Below are 19179 nucleotides of genomic sequence, written 5' to 3' on the forward strand. Positions count from 1 at the left end.
TCTATAATCAGTATATCTCTCCATATATATACATATGTAATGATGTTGTTCTTAAAAAGGAGAAAAGAAAGCTACCAAGCTAGTTCAAGTAAGCTATTTTTATAGGCTAGCAACTATAATTAATAGCCTTTATATCTGTTATATAATTTCTATTAGCATATTTTAATGACACAATAGTGAATGAATGAATGTGTATATAAGTGAAGGCACTAACCTTGAAGAACAAAAGATAGTACTGTGACTATTCATTGCTATCATTTAGAGGATAGTATTTATTAATTGTTAATAATTGTTAATAGCATCATTGTAATTTTGAAATAGAATTAATCTATTCTTTATTTTATTGTTTTCATTATTAAACTATAGCCTGAATAAAGTAAAACAGATACAGCCAGAGAGAACAGAATAGTAAACTATTCTGCTTGCTTTAAAAAACTTGAAACAGGCCATTAAATGAAAGAGGCTAGCCCCCCAACCCCCTACCCGTTCTCTATGAGTGTATTATAAAGTTAGTTAATTAAATGGAAGACACAAGGGAGAACTTAGCAATAAAGTTGACATCATAATAGTTCATATCCTACTTGAGAAACTAAAGCTATAAAAATTTACACATGAGCTAGGAGAATATGAAGAGGCAGAGACAGATGCTATCAACTGGGGTACATATCATCATATTATTAAATTATGGCAAACTTGCACCCATCTTACCAGGACATTGTTCACTGAATTCTCTTCTGGGCATAAACATGCTTTAAAATGCCATTTTGAGCTAGTACACTAAAAAATGAGCCTTTAAGTGATTTTTTTCCTTCTTGCTGTAAATTGACTAGAAACCGTTTCATGTACCCAAACTCCAGGTTTAGACAAACATTTTTTTGGGTTCTTCTCAGAATCTTTGTCTTTTTAAGGGTATAATCAAAGTCACTTTCATACTGGGGACACAGCATTCACTGTCTTCTGCTGCTATTGTTAGCCAGTTCTAGGGCTTTCATCTGTTACCTTCACTGCCTACTATACAATTATGGATGCAGCTAATTATGTTTCTAAAAAAAGGCATGCTGCTGTTAGAATTAAAGGAAATAATTTCTATGAAATGTTTAGTGTAGATTTATGCACATGTCTGGTGTTAAGCCAGCTCCAATTGAAAACCTTCAGTATTTAGTGGCTTAAGAATATGTAACATTCTGTTATATGACCAAATATAAACTCCAGTGGAGAAAAAGAAAGATTTTTAAGAGAAAGATCAAATTAAACAATAAAAAGAATACTTAGGTTGTAGGTATGTAAATATTGCAATAGTCGTTAAAGTTATTAAGAATACATTTTATCTATCACTATGTACAATGGCACAATGAAGTCAATGTAAAACTACTCAAAGAAGTGTTTCTGCCACATCCTATCAAATGTTTTTCCCTACCCACTTGTCATGCATAGGCTAAGTATGTGTCCCCACAAACAATGTGTAGAGTATCTAAAACACATGCTCTATGACAGGCTCTAAATGATACAAGAGTAAATTGAAGAGCTATGGCCATTTGTGTACTCATGGTTTACCACTTAGAGATCTTGGAAGAAAATGAGAATGTGAATTAAAAATATTGGACTCTAGCCCAGGCTGGCCTTGAACTTGTGATCCTCTTGCCTCTGCCTCCTTCAGCAAATCCTACTGGTGAACAGTGACTTCATGAAATTCTTAGGCAGATGGATGGAACTAGAAAACATCATTCTGAGTGAGGTGAACCCAGTCACAAAAGAACACACATGGTATGCACTCACTGGTAAGTGGATATTAGCCCAGAAGCTTGGAATAGCCAAGATACAATTCATAGACCACATGAAGCTCAAGGAGGAAGACCAAAGTGTGAATGCTTCACTCCTTCTTAGAAGGTGGAACACAATACCCATGGGAGGAGATACAGAGACATAGTGGGGAGAAGAGACTGAAGGAAAGGCCTTCCAGAGACTGCCCCACCTGGGGATCCATCCCATATAGTGTCACCAAACCCAGACACTATTGTAGATGCCAACAAGTGCTTGCTGACAGAAGTCTGATATAGCTGTCTCCTGAGAGCCTTTGCCATAGCCTGACAAATACAGAGATGCTCCTACCCAGTCATTGGACTGTGCACAGGGTCCCCAATGGAGGAGTTAGAGAAAGCACTGAAGGAGCGGAAGGTGTTTGCAACCCCATAGCAGGAACAACAATATCAACCAGTCAGACCCCCCCCCCCCAGCTCCCAGAGACTAAACCACCAACCAGAGTCCACATGGAACAACCTATCCATGGCTCCAGCCAAAATATGTAGCAGAGAATGGCCTAGTTGGTCATCACTGGGAGGACAGATCCCTGGTCCTGTGAAGGCTTGATGCACCAGTGTAGGGAAATACCAGAAGTGGGGATAAAATTAGAAATGTAAATAAAGAAAATATTTAAAAAATAAAAATTTAAAAAATTGGACTGGTTGCATGTGCCAAAGATGATATAAATGCTTTAAGTCATAAAGTCTCCTAGGGAAGGGAGGGTGAAATAGTACTATTTCTACAAACTGCAGACATTACAGAGCAGTATGAGAAGTGCTGGTACCTCAGGCAAATCTTCTCAAGTGACTAGACATGGATACCAATGTCTACTACCCTCAAAAGAGATTAAAGAATAATGAATTCAATAGCATATCTGGGTTTATGACTAATAGATTTTAATGTGCATGTTATATATCAGTCTACTTCTGGTTTTGGTTTTCAGTATGCTGAGTGGTAGAAATAATGTGAGTTTATCTTAAAGCCCATGCATCTATATTTAATCTTGTAATGTACATATTGGTAGAACATGTCTTGTACTGGACACTGTTTTTATTGATCTGAGACAAGGCGCTGAACATTTGTATTTTGAACTGAGTGCTGAAATAGTTTTTTTTCATGGCTTTATCTCTTACCAGCGTTCATTAGTATTGTATTATGATGCCAGGATTGGTGGATAATCAGACTCTCATCATCCATTAAGAGGCTGTGTAATAGCATGAGTGATAAATTCTGTACAATGGGGCATTTTTGTGACACATTGGCTGTTTGAGAGCGTTTCAGAAGGTATTTATTGATTTAGCATCTAAAGAGTAACTCGAATGAATGTGTGGGTATAGGAAACATACCCAATTTGGAAGGGCTGTTAGAAATCGGACCACCTGGCTTTCTAATATCAGATCAACTGGACCAGTCCTAAATGAGCATTTTACTTGAGCAGCACATCTTTGAATGAAACTTACTTTCATCTCCTGTTTCAAATTCAAACTTCTGACTGTAGCCACTGTAGCCTGTCGCCGTCCTCACTCGGATGTGAAATATGTACGTGGTGGCGGGCTTGAGGCCCGTGACGATGACGCTTGGGGCCTTGGACCTCGTGGAGGAATAGGTGAGCTGCTCATGCTCCTGGAGACAGAAAACAGAAGAAAGGAAATGAGACAGTGCGACCCTACCGTTTCCTAGAGACGGCCTCCAGGGAAACGAGTCTAAGCATGGGTTTCCACAGGTTAGCACTTAGTTGATCAGCATTGCATATGTGATGGGTCTGATTTGGGAAATTATCAATGGGATGGTTACTTGTGCTTAACTATACATGGACACTGGTGATTTACACTGGACTTTGACTCTAATATGTGAACGTGTTTCAACAGAGTAGCACCTTTGTCTTCATCAAAATGGACACATTGGATTAGACACATTAGCGTTTGTGCTGGGAACCATAAATGTGTTACACAATATTTCTACCCAGTGGTAGTAAATGCCAAATGGCCAGGGCTGTCTGTGGGTATACCTGTGGGTGAGAGGGAAAAAAAAATACTTTGAAATCTTTAGGTAGCAATTAATTTCTTCTGTTTATAACTTTGATTTCTCAGAAGTTATCATTAATGTGAACTTAAATAAAATGATGAGAATTTTTCCCATGAGATGCCAGATTCTACTTTTAGGGACGTGTCACGTACATCGTGATTGAAATGGGCTTCCAAACATGCCCTTGGAACTGCAATGACAGCAGAAAGGTAGAGAAGACTTGTGGCGCCCGTGAAATCGTGGACTGGCCTGAAGGGATGCCTGCTGCTGTTTCCTGGTTTTATGTTTAACTACTTCACCGCATGATTTTGGGTTACTTTAGCTATCAGCGCGACCTGGTGAGTCCTGGTCCTTTATGTGGCTGCACTTGCTCTTTCCATCAGAACTGAATTGTTCAAGTTTTACCTGTCTTTATCAGGGATTGTTCATAAGACCATGGTGGCGGGGGATGAACTAAACTTTTATTGTTTGGGGTTTATAAAGTTTCCCTCTTAAGAACTCATAGTTTAATTAGACATCCAAAAGAAATTGTAAGATACAAACTTCTATACTCTAAAAGTCTGTCCTCTGAAATGCCCCGTAAGCCAATCTGTTCAGTTCCTGACACGTGCCTTATGTGGGCAGGTCCACATCGTACTCATATGGTATGCAGTAGTCAGGATGCTGGCCCACTGAAACTACTGCATAGAATTACCTTCAGGTATGCATAGAAGTTTAAATGAGTTTGGGGCTTAGACTAGGTACCACCTTAGACTAGGTTCCCCCCTCCCCCAGACTTCCCAAATTTCTGGGCCCCATGTCTTTTGAAGGTTAAGATGTGTCTTCTCTGAGTCCAGACCAGGCAGTCCTCTGCTGTATATGTGTTGGGGGCCTCAGAAGACTCGCCATTAAACATTATGGCTTACTTATGCGAATACCCCAAAATTAAAATACCCAGGAATTTCAGAAAAAAAAGTGTGCATCTATATTTTTACAAAGAACTTTTCTCAATGCAAAGATCAACCTAGGTCAACAGGTTCTGAAGTGAATTTCTTTTAAGTCTAAATGCAAAAATCCTGTCAAGGGGAGGAGGAAGCCTTTCAGGGTCTCTAGTCGATTGACTCATTTGATGCTTAATCCTGTCTGTATTGTCAGGATCTCATTTATGGTTTGCCTGGAAACTGCTGTTTTTAAAGAGACTTTGTAGACTAAGAAAAGATTATAAAAAGTCACACATCTACACATGTGTCAAGTTCCCTGCTTGAGGGTGCTGACTTAAGGTTTAAAATTATGACAATGAATTCCCTTATTCTGCTTTGGAAAAGGAAGTTTTTCTTTTTTTCTTTACTCTTTAAGATTTTTACAGCTCAGACTTTATTCCCCATTCCACATCCCATACCTCCTCCCCTCTGTCTCCAAGAGGATGTGCCCAACCCCCATCCCTCCACCAGACTACCCCACTCCCTGGGGTCCCAAGTCTCACAAGGGTTAGGTTCATCTTCTCTGACTGAGTCGAGATATGGCAGTCCTCTGCTGTTTATGTGTTGTTGGGGCCTCAGAAGACTTGCCATTAAACATTATGGCTTTATTTTTCATAACCTTACATACTATATGTATGTCATATACATGTCTATATATGATATACACACACACATGCACACACACATATATACACACATATGTTTCTGTATATATATATATATGTATATGTGCACATATATTACATATGTATATATATTTCAGTGGTAGAATCAAATCTTTCTACTTTTAATTGCAAAAATGACTAAAGTATAGCAGTATTGTAAGTAATAAATAAATACAAAATTGGCAACCTATGTATGTGTGTGTGTGTGTGTGTGTGTGCATTTGCGATTTTAAGAGTAGAAAGTAAATAGAAATCTATGCATCTAGCATAAGAGTCAAGGAAACAAAACCAGGTCTATAAAATATTGATGATTGTAATCATCCGCTATGAATTGAAAGCCGAAATCAGCTTATGTCAAGACATTGGTAATAAAAAATACATAGCATAGAGAAATAGAAATATACTTGTCAACCTTATTGTTTGAAGTAGAAATTTGCAGTTCATTAACATTTTTCAATCTCCTATACAGGAAAAAATATTCTGCCTTTGGTATAATTTCCTGCAATAGAGAGGTTATGTTGTGCCTTCAGTGCTGTCTTACTGTATGAAATGATGAGTATAGAAAGAATTTGAGAGCAGTTTCAAATAATTCAGTTTCATTCTCTGAGACAGGTGGTATGGAATGAAAAGTTTACTCTTAAATGCTGCCGAATATTATACACTGCCTTTGATGCTTCACCAAAACCTAGCTAAACAGTAATTTCCTATTTAGTAAGTTACAGAGTCAAGGAGGCCTACTGCAGGCAGCTTTGAGATTGTCTGTGTCTGATATGCACACAATGATTGTAGGTACATAGCTAATATAAGAACTGTTAGGCAGGAAGTGTGGTTAACTCCTTACCAGCTGCACAGTAGTTGTCTGTTCTCACATCTTGTCACTTACTAGCTTATCAAAGAGGAGGACTCATGGAAGAAGATATTTTCTCGTGGTGGCTTTAAACTCCTGGGAAACGAACTTAGCTTTCAGCTACCACAAGCATAGTACATTATTATTATTTTAGAACATTGGCTAATTGTTCTTTGGCTGACATGTATGTTCTAAACGCCAGAAGCTGTCACGAGGTAGAGACCATACATTACATGAGCTAGATCCCTTGCTGGTCTCAGGAAGAGGAATCGGACATATCTTTGAAAGCATCATTTGCAGGTGCCTTTCTGGAGTGCACCATTGTGAATTAGAATTGCTAGGTTTATGACATGAATGCTAACTTTGCTGAGGATTTTATTTATTTTTTCTTTAGTGTTTCTTTTTCTATTAATTAATTTACTTACTCACTTCACATCTTGATCAGAGCCTCTCCCTCCAGTCCCCACAAACACAGCCTCAACCCTCCCTTTCTGCCTTGAGAAGAGGGGAGGCCTCTCCTCGGTACCAGCCCACCTCAAGTTACTGTAGGACTAGGCATATTCTCTTCCACTGAGGCCAGATCGTTATTTCACTGTTTCTAAAATTATAATTTTTCACCTTTTCTCTGTAGTAAAATTTACTGATCATTCTTTTTCAAGTTATGGTCATTTGTTACTCTTTTCTCCCTTTTATTGTGAACAGTTTTTGTTTGTTTGTTTGTTTGTTTGTTTGCTCTCATATGATATATCCCTGACCATAGCTTCTGCTCCTTCTATTCCACTCAGTTTCTCCCCAACATCTCTCCCACTGGGATCTACACCCTTTCTGGCTCTCATTAGAAAACATAATGCTCCTAAGAGATAGTAATAAAACATAATATAATAAATAAATAAAACAAACTAAAAGGAGACTAAAAATAAAAACCAACACATTGGAATTGAACAATACAAACAGGAGAAGAGTCGGGGAGAAGGCCCAAGAAATGAATACAGATGCAGAGACCCACTTCTTCCATACTCAGAAATCCCATAAAAACCCTTAGCTGGAAGCCACAACCCATATGCAAATGACCTGTAGGGTAAAAAGACAAGTCCTGTCATGACATTGCCATTGCGAGATAAGGAACCCACAAAATTTCCTGTGAGTTCATTTTCTGTTTGCCATCTACGGTTGGGCATGCAGCCTACCCTGATGAGTAGTTTTTCTCCTCAATGAGACTTCCTTGGAGGAAGCCAAGCTTTCATGTACAAGTGGTTATCAGCTGGAGATTGCTTCTGCTTTAGGGAACCGGGCATGTGTTCATGGCTCCTTTTAGCTCTGTAACCCCCTTGAGCACACTGCCACCTCAGTCTCCGTGGATACACATATACATTTATCATGTGACTTAGAGGACCTTCCCTTTGCTTTCTTTCTGTCCTCCATCACCAGTTATCACTCCCCTGTCCCTGTTTCTATGATCCCTGAGGGGAGAGTTTGATTGAGGCATCCCATTTATAGGGCTTAGTGCTTGAATAATGTCTGGCTGTGGTTCTCTGTATTTGTTCCCATCTGCTACAGGAGGAAGCTTTTCTGATGATGGCTGAACAAGGCCCTGATTGATGCATGAGTGCAGCAGAATGCCATTAGTCACCATTTTATTGCTAGTTGTTTTTCTAGGTCCTTGGTTACCCACTTTCAGGTTTGTGGTCACCCAAGCAGTGTTGGGTATGGGTTCCAGCTTGTGGCGTTAGCCTTAAGTCACATCAGTGATTGCTTGGCGACTCTCACAAGCTTTGTGAGTCCCTCCCAGATAATTCTTAATTTTACTTTTTTTTTTTTGTAATTTCCAGAGGTTTGAAGCAACATGCAGAGTTTTCCCTCTCAATTTTGCATCTTGTCTACCTCATTTAATATCTGCTTATATTTCAAGCCATTATCTTCCCTCTATGTACTTTGTTTGTGTTAATTGTGTTGTCTTGCTTATGTTTCAAGCTTAGCTATTACTACATGCTTCAAATATATATGTACTCTCTCTCCAGTTCTTTCCGCAATTTAATAAGTACCACATTAGCTATACTCAATAAGTAATTTTACTCATTTCCCAAGAGAACTTTTAAGATTTAAGATATGCTTTGTTGCAGGTCCAAGATTATTGCTTGTAAACTGTTCTAGGTATAGAATTTATCCAGTCTATACCTAAGAATTGATCTCAGTTTGTGGTGGTGGGATTTCACACTGAACTCTGGTCGGTGTACCAGATGTTCATTGCTCAGGGCTCTGACAATCTTTTTTATTTTTTAAATTTTTTTCAAGACAGGGTTTCTCTGTGTAGCCCTGGCTGCCCTGGAACTCACTCTGTAGACCAGGCTGGCCTCAAACTCAGAAATTCACCTGCCTCTGCCTCCTAAGTGCTGGGATTAAAGGCGTGCGCCACCATGCCTGGCTCTGGCAGTCTTGCAGTGAGGCATGTTGATTGTGAAGGAAGCCGTTTTACAGCATCTCCTTGGATAAGCACAGAAAGTAGCACCAATTTGGGGTAAACACAATAACAATGAATATTATTATTGTGTTATGAATAACAGCCCATATAATAAAATAAATACATGGTGTCTCCTATTAGTGAAGAATAAAAATTCAGAATAGTGTGAATATATTGGTATTCATTATACACATTAGGGTACTTTTACACAGTACATTTATTTATAATTCTCTAAAAGTCTCAGCATTTATTTATAACATGTTCCCATAGGAGGAGTTTGGAGTATAATTGCCTCTTCGCAGGTTCTAATAGTAAAGTCTTTATTGGGAATGTAGTCTTACTGTTACCCTGGACCCTCTATCTTCTTAAAACATTGAATGTAGCTTTATCCTCGAAGGTGGGAACTTTTTATAATAACTACAGGAATACTTTTTAGAGGTTGATGTAGCATATGATTTCAAATGAAACTGAATGAGAAGACATGGCTTCCAGTGTTCATTCACTCTCTCTACATTACCCTACAGTCAAACTTAATATACACTGGCTCACTGGAAGGCAGTGTGTAGAGTTCTCCGTTAGACTGCTCCAGTTTTGGGTTTGATGTTGACTCTGCTTCTGTAACATTCCTGGGCAAGACTTCCCTTTACTCCTATGTGAACACATTCATCCTGCAATGTACAATGACTTCTCACTCGTTCTTCGTGGTCTTCTGGGGTACTCCAATTCAAGAGGCCAGCACTGACAGGATTCTGCCAGCTGGTTTGCTTTGTCTTAATGTCTTTGGATCCAGTCAGATTTCTAAGAGATATCATCTGTTTAATTTTAAATTTTAATTTTAAATTAGCTAGATTTACCAGATGTTAATAATTCTTTTTCTACAGTTACAGATAATAAAATTAATATACTATAAATGTTTAGTGAACTCTCATTTTAAAACCTTTTAATACTTGTTAATAATATAGCATTATACTTTAAAATAAAAATTTACAAATTACAAATTAGCTAGATTCACTCGTTAATAATAATGCTGTTTCTTCAACAGGCTTACAGAAATGAAGTTGTCAGTGTTCAGAGGAACATGATTTATATAGTGTTTGGCAAATGCCAAGATGATCTTATACACAGTCTTTAGTACTCATAATAATTTTCTGAAACAAGAAAAATGATAATATTGAAAGATAATTTAAGATTTTTCTCATCTTTCCTTTGATATTGTAGTTTTCTTTTAGGTAACATAGCTTCTCAAGAGCCATAGAATTATAACTAAAGATAGTAAGACATAGCAATTTGGTTGGCTTTTCAGTCTCTCTTTGGATTTAATTAGAATGTCAAAACTCTGGAAGAACTATAGATTCTGAGTGTCCTCCATCTCTAAGATTGTTACGGCACTGTACCTAGTGCATGGAGTGAAAGCACTATCAGAAGGTGTAGCATCTCTATCAAATAGGAATCGTCACTAAAGGGCATATGTCATAAGACACTATTTCTATTCTTGTGTCAGTTTGCTTTGATTAGACTTAAGCATTAGTCTATGCATCCTTTAAAGTTCTCTGGAGAGAAAGAATTTATTCTACCCACAGTAATCAATTGAGTATATAGAAAATGTCCTTCTAAATCATAACCTAGTTATTTGGTAGACTAATCCCAATAGTTTGTGTAGAATATGGGTTTATATTTATATACATTTCTAACATTGAACAACAGGAATCATTTCATTCTTGCTAGTCAGGACAGTCTACAGAGAAATTTGTAAAGATTCAACTAGGAAAACTTTAGAATCAATTAATAGAATTAACTTAGATGATCTAAAACACAACAGTGACACATGCAGTAGGAAATAAAAATTATTCCACTTATCAGATACAGAATCTCTAACTATTTAACTATGTGGCAAAAATTAACAAGCTTCCTATTCTTAAATATTTAATGTTTCACTGTAGCAGCCAAGAAATCTTTATTTTTGTTTTATCCCACAATACAAACATATTGAGTGAAAAATATATATATAGTAATGATCAAAACAAAAACATAATTTTAGCTTCATATTTATTGGAACAACATTAACTTGTTCTGTTAATGCAATTGTGTCTGATTTAGTCACTTGTTATGACCTCCGTTCTTGTTCTTTTGTGCTTACACTCAGTTATTCTCATAAGATGATTTATCTCCCCCTAACTTGACTTATGTTTTTCATTTTAATGTACTATAAATGTTTAGTGAACTCTCATTTTATTCCTACAATAAAGAAAACCTGTTAGTACTTGTTAAGAATACCCATGGGAGGAGATACAGAGACAAAGTGTGGAGCAGAGATTGAAGGAAAGGCCATCCAGAGACTGCTCCACCTGGGGATCCATCCCATATACAGTCACCAAAACCAGACACTATTGTGGCTGCCAACAAGTGCTTGTTGACAGGAGCCTGATATAGCTGTCTCCTGAGAGGCTCTGCCAGAGCCTGACAAATACAGAGGAGGATGCTTGCAACCAACATCTGGACTAAGCACAAGGTCCCCAATGGAGGAAGTAGAGAAAGGACTGAAAGAGCTGAAGCGGTTGGCTGTCCCATAGGAGAAACAACAATATGAACCAACCAGTACCCACAGATCTCCCAGAGACTAAACCACCAACCAAAGAGTATATATGATAGAACTCATTGCTCCAGCTGCATATGTAGCAGAGGATGGCCTTGTTGGACATCAGTGGGAGGCCCTTGGACCTGTGAAGGCTCTATGACCCAGTGTAGGAGAAAACCAGGACAGGGAAGTGTGAGTGGGTGAGTTGGTGAGCAGGGAGATGGGGGAGGGGATAGGGGGTTTCCGAAGGGGAAACCAGAAAAGGGGATAACATTTAAAATGTAAATAAAGAAAATATCTAATAAAAATAATATAGCATTATACTTTTAAATAAAAATTTTGGATTTAATGATACTTTAACTAAATTTTTAATCCATATTTATAAGTGACCTTCTTTATTCTTATTCTCTTCCTGGCCTCTTCTTACGACATGTAGGTTTTTTTTTTTTTAATTAATATTATATTGTAAAACTTTCCTTCATTGCAATGTTCTGGAACAATATCATGACACTCATATATTCTTTGGTAATGTAACTGAAATTAGAAATCCTGGTGATAGATATTTAAGCAGTTCCACATGTACTACATCTACCCCAGCAGAGGAGGATGGAGATGGCTCATTGTCTTAGAGAAAAAAGCAAGCTACACAACTATTAAAAACAATGATTTCTTGAAATTCTTAGGCAAATGGATGGAACTAGAAAATACCATTCTGAGTGAGGTAACCCAATCACAAAAGAACACACATGGTATGCACTCACAGATAAGTGGATATTAGCCCAGAAGTTCACAAAACCCAAGATACAATTCACAGACCACATGAAGTTCAAGAAGGAAGAATAAATATAGATGCTTCAGTCCTTCTTAGAAGGGGGAACAAAATTCTCAGGGAGGAAATATGGATACAAAGTATGGAGCAGAGACCTAAGGAAAGGCCATCCAGAGACTACCCCACCTGGGGATCCATCCCATATTCAGTCACCAAATCCAGACACTATTGCAGATGCCAAGAAGTGCTTGCTGAGAGGAGCCTGATAAAGCTGTCTCCTGAGAGACCCTGCCAGAGCCTGACAAATACAGAGGTGGATGCTCGCAGCCCACCATTGGACTGAGCACAGTGGTTGAGCACATTTGTTTCTGTAGCTATCAAACAATAACAGCAGCAGCAACAACAACCTGCTTACTTTTCTCTCATTGTTTAAACTCTGTAAGTTCCTAACATGAAGAGAAAATGGGGGGAAAGTTCAGATAATTGTAACTTTTTCCTTTTTTTCATTTCTTTCTTTTTGGCTATGACAAAATTTGTAAATATGTACAAGTAAGAAAACTGGAGAAGTAGTTATTTTAAATGCATAAGCACTGGCTGGCTATACATTTAGTGCTCTGTAGCTGTAGTTTACTACAATCAACTCTTGATTGCCACCCACATTTTTCCAAACTAGAAGAGTACAAATCACTGAGAAACTCATCTATGCCCTTTTTTCATATATTTCTTCCAACATGTACTGTGATTCATGTAAAATGAAATCACATACATTCCTAGTGCTCTAAATGTTCAATAGGAACTGACTTATTGATCTAAAATCGGATATTAAAAATTAATTGGTCATGTGTGTTTGTGTGTGTGTAAAATGAATGGTTAAATTTTTCTACAAAGGCTATTGTTAAGCTATTATACTATGACTTTACAAAAATACTAATACTAGGAATGTACCAGTAAAATCAGTCCATACATGAAATTGGGGTGTGTTTACCTATCTTAAGGGCCCAAGCTTTCTGTCATGATAAAAGTAACATATGAAAGTCTATAAGTTATTATAGAACCCAGAAGATATCTAATGTAGCATTCTTCTTTTAGGAGCACTTGTCAATTGTGACTCAAAGTCAAATCATCATAACAGCATTTACATTTATACTGCTTCAGATGGGGTGCCTAGGCTCAGAACGGAGCCAGCTGTCATGACACTTTATACAAGTATGGATGAAGAAGTGATTTCATTGCTGTATAATCTACCTTTAAATGCTTAAATTATTATCAAATTATTCCTATAGCAATCTAAAAATGAGGTGTCATCAACTACTGAGAACTCAAGTGAGACATGAAAAACATCATGTTCTTTACTCCTATTTCCTTACAACTGGGAACAGGAGAGGCAGTCCTCCTTAGGGAGGAGACAACAGTTAGTTTCTCTGTGCCAAATGGACAGCCTTGAAAACATACATACAAGTAACATTACATAAGTTCAACAGGTTATAGTTAGGTATATGCATATATATGTATATACACACAAATACATATATATATAATAACAATAAATGACCAAAGAAGCTATGACTTCAAAGTAAGGTAGGGGGTTGTATGTAGTAGGGTTTGTGGTGAGGAAGGGAAAGGGGAAATGTTATAATTAAAATACAATATCAGAAAGAAACAACAACAAAACATCAATGGTATACTATAAAGTACCCAATTAGTTTTCTTAGGAATATTGTGAAAAATAGCAAGGACTTTACTTAAAAATTGGTATTTATGACGACATGTTGTTGCACAACATGTTCTTGGAGGCAGGGGCAGATATATCTCTATGAGTTCAAGGACAGGTAGGGTATACAGAAAGTTCCAGGCCAGCCAGTGCTATGAGGGACCCTATTCCAAATAAGTGAATAAATGAATAACAAAACAAATAAATAACTCAATTATATTTTGGAACATCACAGTACATGTTCTTAATATTTATTCTTTTTATTATTTTATTTATTTATTTTTATTGGTTATTTTATTTATTTATATTTCAAATGTTATTCCTCCTCCCAGTTTCCCCTCTGCAAACCTCCTATCCCATCCCCCCTCCCCTCTGTTTCTATGAGGGTATTCCCCCACCCATCCAGTCCTGCCTCATTGCTATAGTATTTCCCTACTCTGGGGCAACGAATCTCCACAGGACCAAGGGCCTCCCCTGCCATTGATGCCAGGTAAGGCAATCCTCTGATACATAAGCAGCTGGAGTCATGGATCCCTCTTTTTGAACTTAATATTTATTCAACTTAAACTTTTCCAATGATTTTGGTGTTACCTAACTTTCATATTGATGGAATATTTATTCATCTTCTGCTCTGTATTACACATATTTATGAAGACATATAAATAAAATGAAGTTTAAATCTGCATATATACTTGTTCACAAAAATGTTCCTTCATTGCTAAGTTATTTACTTCAATATTAAGAATATATTATGGATAAAAAATGAATTTAAACTTATTCTTTTTATTTATTTATCTTTAGATTACTATACCATTACAATATTTCTCCCATTCGCTCCTGTCCTTGCTCCAAACCCTCTTACATTGCCCTTCCTGATTTCCTTCAAATTCATGGCTTCTTTTTTTTTAAACACATATGTTCCTAAATACAACCTATCACTTTGCATAATGGTACTTGTATGTATGTTTTCAGGGCCAACTCTTTGGCACTGGTCAACTAGTTGGTATGCTCTCCCCTAGGAGGACTAGCCTTCCCTCTCCTACCTTTCTTGAGTTATATATAGTTCTTTATGCTGGGTTGAAAATTGGAGGCATTTCTCCATTCTTTGTGGAGGGGTGAAGCCATTCATTCTTAAAGATTTGAATTATTTACTATCATTTCATAATGAAAAAAATAGGTGATAAGAAAAATGTGCTGATACCCAAAGCAGGAATAGAAACATTAGAGAATAAAATATTTAAATAATTCAAACATATTAAACTATTGAGGATAAATGAAATGATTTCATGTGATAGTAGAAATTTCAAAAGAAAATTAATTGCTGTAAGAATATTTGAGGATTGCATTAAATATGTAAAAAGTTTAGGAAATCATACAGGCAGTAGTAGTTCAGGTCAGATTGTAAAATGGCTACATAAAAGCCAGATTAAAAAAAACTTTTTATAAAAATTAGCATAAGTTAGCAATAAGTGTCAAATAGAGAAAAATGCATTAAGTATCTTTAGAGACATTAACATGCATATCTCCATTTTCTCAAGTGTAAATTTCACAGCAAATGCCAAAGCGAACATTTCTAAAGTCAAATCAATGTAATAATGTGGCAAAATGGAGTGGTCTTTTCTTTAATTCTACCAAACCATGGGATGTATATCTTTATAAAATGCAAAGCTAGAGGAAATAGTATATATAAAAAGAGAAGAGTTCTGTTTGTGATACAGTGCTGACAGGATAGAAATAAATAGTACTGGTAACAGAATGCAAGTCTGAAAATTAAATAAACAGCAGCACTGGACTCGTCGTAAGAATTTCTAGGTTGCTATTTCTGGAAGAGTTAAAGTAAGGTAAGATGGGCAAACCTGTACCAGAATATGAAAGAGTAGTAGTGGAATGTGAGAAATACTTCAAAGAAGAGTCTCCATTGAATGACAGTATGATTTGCTTATTCGGGTCAACACATCTTTCTAAATCAAATAGGTTGTCACATGACATACTTCTTAACATTAAAAAGAAGCAGAAATTCATATAGAGATGCAAGCATGAGAAATCTTTAGCATTATTTACTTTTGCATGTGTCTACGGTGTGTGGACATACAGGTGGGCGTGTGTGTGTGTGTGTGTGTGTGTGTGTGTGTGTGTGTGTGAGAGAGAGAGAGAGAGAGAGAGAGAGAGAAGGAACATGCCTGATTTAACTGATTGAAGGTGATACAATACCACAGCTGAGATTGAGGTCAGCCTGAAGGGTTGGGTTCTCGCCTTCCACCATGTGGGTTAAGAGACTAAACTGAGGCTTGGCATCACCTTCACCTTCTGGACCATCTTGCCATACCCCCATGCTAGACAAATTTCCAGAACCCAGGCTGAAGCCTCAGGTTTTAGAGCAGAGATTCCCTTTCCCAAATCACTAACTCACCATCTCAAGAAACATTTATAAATTATAACTTAAAGCCACAGTTTTTGGAGTTTACTGTATAATAGTAGAGAACTAGGATATATATATATATATATATATATATATATATATATATATATATATATATTAATGTTTTATACTATACAACTCTAATGTGGCATAGCTCAGTGATCATATAGATTTTTAAATCACTATGTTTGTCTATGATATTTTGTCTTAACCCTAGAAAATTTTAATCAGCTTGATTGGTTGTGGTGTAAGCCTTTGATCCCTGTGCTTGTGAGGCAGAGTCAGGTGAATGTCTAAGTTCTAGGCCAGACTGGTGTACAAAGCAAGTTTTAGAAAAGCCAGGACTATACACACACATTTTGTCTTGAACAATGCCCACCTCAGAAAAGTACCTAATGATTTTAAGAACAGGAATTGTTTGTAAAAGTTGATGATGTTTTGGTCTGAAATGACAAACTAGGTTAGTCAAAACAAATCAATTAAAAGCACATACAGAACAAGTTTTCATTTTAACACTTTCATACTGCTTTCTGTGCTGAACACAAGGAGCACTCTCAATAGAAAATCCTCACACCTACTCTATACAGTAGGTTATATAGAAGACAGGACTGAGGTATGGAGTGCTCACATTAATTGTCAAGCTCACTTGGGGGTTCCTGCTGGTTGAACTGTGATGTTAATGTCACCTCAACTCTATATTCTTTACTATCATTTATTATTCTTTGCAGTTTCTTACATCACATAATAATAAAAAAGCCAGGTGTCACTAAGAAACTTTATATACAAAATGCTCATGATTTCATATGTACTGTGAAGTACTATGTTAAAATAATACCATCATTAAGCATGCCTTCTTATGACTGAGTAAATGTGTATCCTGATAAGGAATGAGTGTAAGTCCTTGGTATCAAGCATCTTACATCAAATGTTGATGCATATGACGTGATTCTGAATGAGTTCATGTTCAAATGCAAGACAGATTATCATTGCTGCTACAAATAGAATCACAGAGATGTCCATGCCAATAATGGAAACATTTGTTGTATAGGATAAGACAAATTGTAGTAATGGATTATATTTTGAGTAAGTGGATGAGACTGAATTCATCACTTACTACATTGTTCTCTGAGAACCATAGAATCTTGACTCTTGTTACTCCCTGGCCCAGAGTTTAGAATAGGGTAGCCAAGTGCCCAGGTATGTAATCTTTTGTATGATTAATTTGGGGCATGGTCTCTAAATGTATATATAATTTCCATGTTAAGAGGTTGCTTGAGATGGTAGAATATTTTTAAAAGACAATTTAAGGTTTCAGGTCAATAACCTTTACCTGTGGTCACTAACATTTGATGATTATTAATGCCACTTTTATTAATACAACGGAATAACCCTTGGATATTCTATATTTCAGGAGTCAAGGACTGTATGCTTGACAACTGCCTTTATCTGCCACAGAGAAACAGAGCAGAGAAAATGGCCTCTATTAATAAAGATTTGGAAGGTATGAATAATTGTTTTAAATTCATTATTTTATTTTAGACAGTGTTTTCGTTGGCATTGAAGCTGGCCTCAAACTCATAAATCCCCCTGTCTTAACCCCAGAGTTCTGATATTACAAGCATTTACTACCATTTTGGCTTTATGGTGGTCTTTAAAACTATGAAATTATTGAATATGCTATAAACTATCATCCTATGTAGTTCACTAAGTAGAAAATTCTCCAAGTGTGTGCAGCAGGAATTGTTATAGTTCTGAATATTTAGGCATAGGTAAGGTAAAGAGGACAGAAATATTGAATTCATTCATTTACTGTATTTATCCACAAAATTGTAAGAATTAAGGGACATGTGATTTCTTTGACTGCTATATTTAAATGTCCTTGTGTGAAAAGAATTAAGTACAGGTTCTGGGAACTCTTGCCTCTGCCAAATAAAACTTAGTCAAAACAAATTTAGATGGCATCGTACCATGGAAAACTGCAGAATGCTTCTTTAGCTAAAATTTTATATTTTTTCTAACTATATTCCTTTGAGTTACTATTAGTTAAGTAAGAAAGATCCAAATTAATTATAATTCTTATTTTTTTTCCTCAAGGAAACATTGGAATTTCTGATAGGATTTAAGTCATCCTGTTCTTACCAAGATAAATCTATAGGAAAATTAATTTTTTGAGATAGGTAAATAAGGCAACAAAAATTTAAGTATAAAAATCTAAATGAACTCAAATAATGTAAGGTAACTACCAAGTTGGTTAACACTATTGATTAAAAAAAAACCCTTTTAAACTATTAGAACCTTTACAATAACCAAATGATTTTCTAATTTTGTACTGATATGTTCAGATAAATGGATAGCTGTCTTATTTTAGTTTTTCTTTCCCGTAAAATTTTAGATCAGCATGCATTCTACAAGGTCACTGCAAATACATGATATTAAAAATGCAGCCAAATTCTTTACCAACATAAATGTTTTTATGAGCAGCAGGTGTATTCTTTGCAAGGCTGTAAAGCTATTAACAGCTCAGTCAGGAGTACATAATAACAGGCTGTTAACTCAGACTCCCTTGCAGGAGTACTAAGGAAGGGCACTTTGGAAACCATTAAGACAACAAGATTTTAAAAAGCATTAGGTATAGGTGCTTTATGAATAGAGGTTCATTTAAACTTTGTACCTCTTAAGTAATGAATTTTGTTTTCTTAATATGAATATGCTCATACAAAGAATTATTTAACTCTTCTCTATAAATTTCAAACTAGAAATATCTTCTAGTAATAAGAACTTGGAAATAAATTATTACTTTTATTTACTTATTTATTAAAAATCCCACAATTTGGCCCTGATTACAGCAAAGCAATGTTAGCTAACACATATGTTTTCTATCAATTCAGTAAGCCTACTTCTACCAACAAGTGAATATACGCTCAGAATATTCTACATTATATGATATACTA

At 36.3% G+C, this 19179-nt stretch overlaps 1 protein-coding gene across 3 annotated transcripts in view; it reads right to left on the reverse strand.

Moving 5' to 3' along the window:
* The window catches only part of Epha6 (EPH receptor A6), a 922149-nt gene that overhangs the window by 342313 nt on the left and 560657 nt on the right, over positions 1-19179 (reverse strand). For all 3 annotated transcript variants that reach the window (XM_021184473.3, XM_021184474.3, XM_085832510.1), the window contains one exon: positions 3261-3423. In XM_021184473.3, the coding sequence (XP_021040132.1) occupies positions 3261-3423 (163 nt within the window). The remainder of the gene's footprint in view (positions 1-3260; positions 3424-19179) is intronic.

Source organism: Mus caroli, unplaced genomic scaffold (genome assembly GCF_978045245.1).
Source record: "Mus caroli unplaced genomic scaffold, Mus_caroli_1 scaffold_17, whole genome shotgun sequence".
NCBI classification, from domain to species: domain Eukaryota; kingdom Metazoa; phylum Chordata; class Mammalia; order Rodentia; family Muridae; genus Mus; species Mus caroli.